Below are 6,546 nucleotides of genomic sequence, written 5' to 3' on the forward strand. Positions count from 1 at the left end.
CAGGTGCACATCTGTGTTTACGTTTCCTCAGTCATACTGGATAAGACATCAGTCATACTGGATAAGACATCAGTCATACTGGATAAGGACCCACCCTAATGACCTCATTTTAACATAATCACCTCTGTAAAGACCCTTATCTCTTCATGAAGTCACATTCTAAGGTACTGGGGGCTAGGACTTCAACATATGAGTGTGGGGGGCGGGGGTGAGAGGACAAAATCAGGCCCATAACAAGGTTTGTGGAGCTAATTGTGACTCCTCTCAATACAGCCTGCATTTAAAAGAGGAACTTCAAGAGAAGAGACTTCAAATGATGGAATTCTGGATTTCAAGTGGGGGAATTCTAGTTTTTAAAGTGGTCCCTAGGGGTGCTGAAGGCCCACCCTGTAGTTCTTCATAAAAGGCACCTCAAAGTTATCTCTGCCACAGGGGCCCTAGCGACTGGTGGAATGTGGGTTATTATGAGGACAGGCGATTGTGATGGTGGCCGGGCTGTGGAATCTTGTTAGGCCAAATGTTAATGCCTCAAAAAATGTCCTTTGGCCCCAACTGGCAGTGCTGTGGTTTTCTGGATGGCAGCGGAGGATAGGGAAATGATGGAAGGCCGAGGGGCAGGAGAAAGTTGCCCAACCTTCCCCAAGATGGCGCCTGATGACCCCATGTCTGAAGGAAAGCCAAGGGCGGCGTTGGTAAGGAGGATGCCTCTTCCCACTGCCCCAGCCCGTCCCAGTGAGGGGAGGAAGAGCACAATGGGGACACCACAGGCTAGGGGCTGAGAGCTAGAAGATTCCAGAGAGCTGCTAAGAGGGGGGTGACATGCACCCTGTCCCCACACTGGCACCTGGCTGCATCCAGGGACCAGGCAGCCTTCACAACATTGTGAAGTCACGTGAAGTTGGCTTTCATCTCCCCCACCTACCTCTTCACTTCCCAGGTGGCTCATCTGGTAAAGAATCTGCCCCCAATGCGGGAGACCTGGATTCGATCCCTGGGTTGGGAAGATCCCCTGGAGAAGGGAAAGGCTACCCACTCCAGTATTCTGGCCTGGAGAATTCCATGGACTCTATAGTCCATGGGGTCCCAAAGAGTCAGACTCGACTTTCACACACACACACATCTACCTCTCCATGGGTGGGGGGCGAGAGTGGCTTTCTTCCTCCTACAGATGGCGATCGGGGTCCTCGTATACAGAGGTACTCAATGCAAAGCCTAGGTTTCTTCCTCCCTCTGTACCGTCTAGACGACTGGGTATCTAACTGATCTCAAACTAGTTGTGGGGATGGGGTGAGTCACCTGCAAGCAGCGATCTGAAGATCACCAGGAAGACAGACTTCTACTCAATTCCCCCACCACACCCACTTGCAAATTTAGGGCGCCATTCCTCTGTCAGTTTGCCCTCTCCTTCTCAACTCTCAAGGTCCTGACAACTCCGTGTAAGTTTCTCCTAAGAACTCAGTCTAGATGCTTACAGTTGACAACGCACTTTGAAGCATCCCCAGGGCACTGTGCCTGGGGCTGCCGGTGCACAGTAGGTTGGGAGGCGGGGTCGCCCCATACTGACTCCTCCCATCCCCTTATTTCCGTCTCCCCAGCCCCAGGAAGCAGACACCCTGAAGCCAGACTCCTCCTACGACTACCTGGAGGAGATGGAAACTTGTGAGGACAGAGGCTGCCCGGGGCCACCGAAGTCACTGTCCTCCAAGGCCGGCCCCGCTGCCACTAAAGGACAGGCGGGCGATGGACCCGAACCCGCGGAGCTGCCCTCGGTCCCAGCCACGGCGGCGCCGGGGAGCCCAGTGAGCGAGCGCAGCGCCGAGATGGAGCTGGAGAAGGTGCGCATGGAGTTTGAGCTCACGCGGCTCAAGTACCTGCACGAGGAGAACGAGCGCCAGCGGCAGCACGAGCAGGTGATGGAGCGGCTGCAGCAGCAGGCGACGCCCCGCCTGGTAGGTGACAGGCCCCACCCGGAGGCCAAGCGTGCGGGACGCTAGCGGCGAGGGGAGCCCGTCGCTGACCTGCACAGGAAGCCTGCTTTACCCATTTGGTGGCTGCGTCCCACCCTACCTCTGCTCACAGCTTTAGAGCTTCCATGTTCATTAAACTCAGATCCAACTCTTCAAGGAAGGTTGGCCCCAGAACTACCTTGTCCACGGTTTTCCTCCTCAGGGAAAACTCAACATTTCTTCTCTGGCTGGATTCCCACCTCTCTCCTCTCTTCTCGGCATCTCTTAAAACAGGATGCCTGGGCCTAGACTGCAGACACCCCCACCACCCCCCACCCTCCATGCCCCACACCAGGTCCCCTCCCATGCTCCCCCACCCCCAGCCCCGACCCCCGCCACTGCAGCCTGGCTGGTGGATTTTGATAAAACCATCCCCCGCCCCACCACATACAGACACACACCTCCCCTGATCAGGGCTGCATTTTTTCTATTGGATCACACTGCCTTGCTGTCAATTAAAACTTAGATATCTTTTGGCAAGAAATGGGCCACTCTCCCCTAACCTAAACGGGGATAAGAAAGCCTGTGTGTGATTAAATGGGATGTGGCTAACACTGTGGCTGGACCATCATAAGCACTAAATAATGAAAGATGTTATTGTTTAAAGCAGCACTGTCTGAGCTTTAAAATCAGAGAGTTCTAGGTTAAAATCCTGGCTCTGAAACATATGAATTGCATGACACTGGGCAAATTACTGATCCTCTTTGAGCCTTGGTCTGCTCATCTATAAGGCAATACCTACCTCATAGGGTTGTGGGGAGGATTAAATGAAAGAATACATGTGAGGCACTCTGAAATAAGCCTGGCACATTGAGTTCATTTTTATGTACTCATGCAATTCACTCCTTGACCCAAATGCAACAACCTACGTTCATCACTTTTTAATTTTATTGGGATGTAATGTATTAGCTATGCTTCCCAGTTCTGAGTTCTGAATCATCCTCAGTTCTGAGAAACGTGCCTTCTGGCTTTATCCAAGTCATTGCTATAATTGTTGAGGAGGATATGACCTAAAGTAAATACCACTAAAAGAGCTCCCTACAGGTTAGCAATGTTCCATTAATCAGCACCCTTGAGTTACATTTTCTCCAGCTCACATTTCTCTACCTTGTCCAGAAAACTGTACTGATACACACAGTCAAATGGTTTCCCAGAATTAAGATATTACATGATAGCATTTCCCCAACTGACTGGTCCATGTTCTTTTTAAAGAAAATTAGGTTGGCTTTGCATGATTTGCTCTCAATGAACACACACTGGCTTCTTAACAATTTTGTTTTTCTTGCTCATGAAGTACTTGCTTTTTAGTTTGAAAATCTTTCTCCTTGCTGGAGGAGATGGAGATCTTTATAATCCTATCTGCTCTGTCTTCCACTTAAAAAAAGAGACCATTGGAAGTATTTTGAAAAGTCTGAAAGGTTTCACAAATGCACAGTTTGTTATCAAAATCACTAATGTCAGTCATTAGCGTGCAGACCACCAACAGTGGCAGAGTCCATGGACACAGAGCCGCACCGGGTCTGCATAGAAACACAGTATCTGTCCAGCCCTCCACTCCTAGCCCAGAATACCGGGTTTCTTCCTCTGGTCTTCTGCCTTCCTTGCCATTCCTTTTAGAAGCAGCTTTACTGGAGTTATTTTCTGCCCTGCTCAGTTTTATTTAGTTGCCTTCACATTTTATGGAGTTGTTTCAACAGGATTGTGTCCAAAACCCCACCTTTAACAATATTTTACAAAAGCGTTTTACTTCCTTGGAGAGATGAGTTTATTTTTAAATTCCCATCTCTCTTTTTCTGGGTGGGTAGGTGAGTAGGTAGACAGTTGTTATTGTATTGGAAAATACCTCTGAATATGTTTCTAGTGAATTAGAGCATCACCAACCCTGCTTACAAAAAATGTGGCATGAGTTGAAAAGATATTTTAAAGAATGAGCCATAGGTGCAGTGCCTTCTTAACTACAGATCGTAACAGTTACATCAGCTTTTACTCCACTTCTGTGCTAATGCCTTCTACAGTTTAAATGGGGATCTGTTTGACCTTAATCATACAGATCCTGGAAAAGAGCAACACACAGGCAGAATCAGCCAGACAGCTCAAACTGACCCTCCCCCACACCCAAGACCCTGAGGGTTTAGGGAGGCCCCATCCCCTGTCTACTGCCTGTCCACAAGAGAGACACACCCTGGGCTGAAGGACCACAGCCTGTCCCGATGTGACACGCGCCGGCACCCAGAAAATCAGATACAGTCATTTGTGCCCAAGGGATGCTCTCTCATTGGGCCACCATCCAGCAAAAAGCGTGGGGCGTCAGGGGAGACCATCCAGGGAACTAGCCCAAGACCCAGTGTCCAGATCTGGGGATCTCTGAGTAGGAGAGAGACTGGCCACGTTGTGGGACCCACAGGCTGCATGGAGCGTACAGAGCAAGAAGGGCGGCGGCCTGACTCGGGAGGGCTAAGGCCAGGCTCAAGAAGTGAAAGCTGATGAGTCCCCTCTGTGCCAGTAGCCTTGCCTGGAGTTTTTCACTCTTGTCTCACTCTTCCTCCTCAGCATCTTGTGAGGTGGGCACAATTACCCTCACCTTGGGTGAGGAAGACAGCCTGCCTAAGGTCACATTCGGGAAGGGACAAGAGCAGGAAGGAAGCCCAGGTCTGCCTGGTGCCCGGGCCCCGGCTGGTCGTCTCCACTCTCTTCTTTCCCCACAGTTCTCGGGCGGCCTCCAGGACCTCCTGCTTCCCCAGAACCAGTTCGCCATGTTCCTGTACTGCTTCATCTTCATACACATAATCTACGTCACCAAAGAGATGCTCTTCTTTCTCTTCTCCAAGCACTACCTGTTCTGCATTGCGGCCATTTTGCTCTGTTTGATTAAAACTTTATGGTCATACTTCCAAGTGCCTTCGCTCTCTCTCCATCACTGGGCACCTCCTTGCCTCACCAGTGCCCCCCTCCCCGAGTCAGAACTTGCTGGTAGGAAAGGTTTGCTGTCAAACATTTACACCTTAGTGTGAAGAAACGTGTTTAGGCCTTGTACTAAGCCTGAGTTCTCACTGTGGGTGAAGACGCTTTGTTTCCCAAGAGGAGGATTTCAGAAGGTAGTGGGTTAAGGAGGCATCTGTATGGAGAAGGGGTTTAGAAAGCCTTTCCAGAACCACAGAAATTATACTGTGACTGGGCTGACTTGGAATCCACAGAATCTGCTCATTTAGACAGATCTTGTCTGAGGTGTGGGGAGCTGAGGGAGGCTTGGAGGTAGGGCCCCCAAAGAGATCCACATCCCAGTTCCCATATGTTACCTTATGTGATTAAAAAAAAAAAAAGACTTTGGGATTAAATTAAGGCCTTGAAATGAAGAAGTGATCCTGGATTATCCAGATAAGCACAGTGTAATCAAAAGGGTTCTTATAAGAGGGACGCAGGAGGGTGAGAGGCAGAGACCATGACGCCGTGGGAGCAGAGCGGGGAGTGATGTGGGACCACGAGCCAAGAAATGCAGGCAGCCTGTAGAAGTCAGAAAAGGCAGGAACATGGGCTTTTCCCCAGAGTCACCAGAAAGGATGCAGCCCTGCCAAAGCCATTTTAAATTTCTGACCTCCAGAACTGTAAGAGAATAAATGAGTTGCTTTAAGCCACTACACTTGTAATAATTTATGACAGCAGCAAAACTAACACAGGAAACTAACACAAGAGCCAAAACTCTGCAGACATGTCAAGATGGCATCGTCACCATGCCATTGGCAATGGTCCATTTAACCCTGGCCTGAGCAGGACTGCACACAGTCCATCACACAGGCTCAGAACCTGCCCTCAGTTCAGTTCAGTTCAGTCACTCAGTCGTGTCTGACTCTGCGACCCCATGAATTGCAGCATGCCAGGCCTCCCTGTCCATCACCAACTCCCAGAGTTCACTCAGACTCATGGCCATCGAGTTGGTGATGCCATCCAGCCATCTCATCCTCTGTCATCCCCTTCTCCTCCTGCCCCCAATCCCTCCCAGCATCAGTCTTTTCCAATAAGTCAACTCTTCACATGAGGTGGCCAAAGTATTGGAGTTTCAGCTTTAGCATCAGTCCTTCCAATGAACACCCAGGACTGATCTCCTTTAGGATGGACTGTTTGGATCTCCTTGCAGTCCAAGGGACTCTCAAGAGTCTTCTCCAACACCACAGTTCAAAAGCATCAATTCTTCAGTGCTCAGCTTTCTTCACAGTATGAACGGTATGAGCCTGCCCTCAGCAACATGCAGTTCAAGAACAGAGATGCTGAAGCTCCAGGGAGCCCAGGATGGGCCTATTGGGTATCCTAATCATTGAGCAGTACAGGCCTGGGTGAGGTGGGGGCAAAATCAGGGCATACTTCGAGGGGCCTTGGGGAGGAGGCACTGATGTCTGATTAGAACCACAATAAGTCAGCAATGCTGCTCTTGTGGAAAAGTAGAAGGAGGGGGGACAAAACCAAACAGGCCACACAGCCCAACCCTCAAATCACACACATGCACACACACTGCTAATAGCTGTCTACAATAGACAGGTATACAGAT

General features: G+C 50.0%; 1 protein-coding gene across 1 annotated transcript; it reads left to right on the plus strand.

The window, feature by feature from the left end:
• Positions 1-575: 575 nt before the first annotated feature.
• Positions 576-5,017, plus strand: TMEM247 (transmembrane protein 247). Its single transcript, XM_052648237.1, has 3 exons — positions 576-692; positions 1,596-1,949; positions 4,712-5,017. Exons 1-3 carry the CDS (start codon positions 576-578, stop codon positions 5,015-5,017), a joined length of 777 nt encoding a protein of 258 aa, XP_052504197.1.
• The last annotated feature ends 1,529 nt before the right edge of the window (positions 5,018-6,546 follow it).

This window comes from Budorcas taxicolor, chromosome 11 (assembly GCF_023091745.1).
Source record: "Budorcas taxicolor isolate Tak-1 chromosome 11, Takin1.1, whole genome shotgun sequence".
Lineage (NCBI taxonomy): Eukaryota > Metazoa > Chordata > Mammalia > Artiodactyla > Bovidae > Budorcas > Budorcas taxicolor.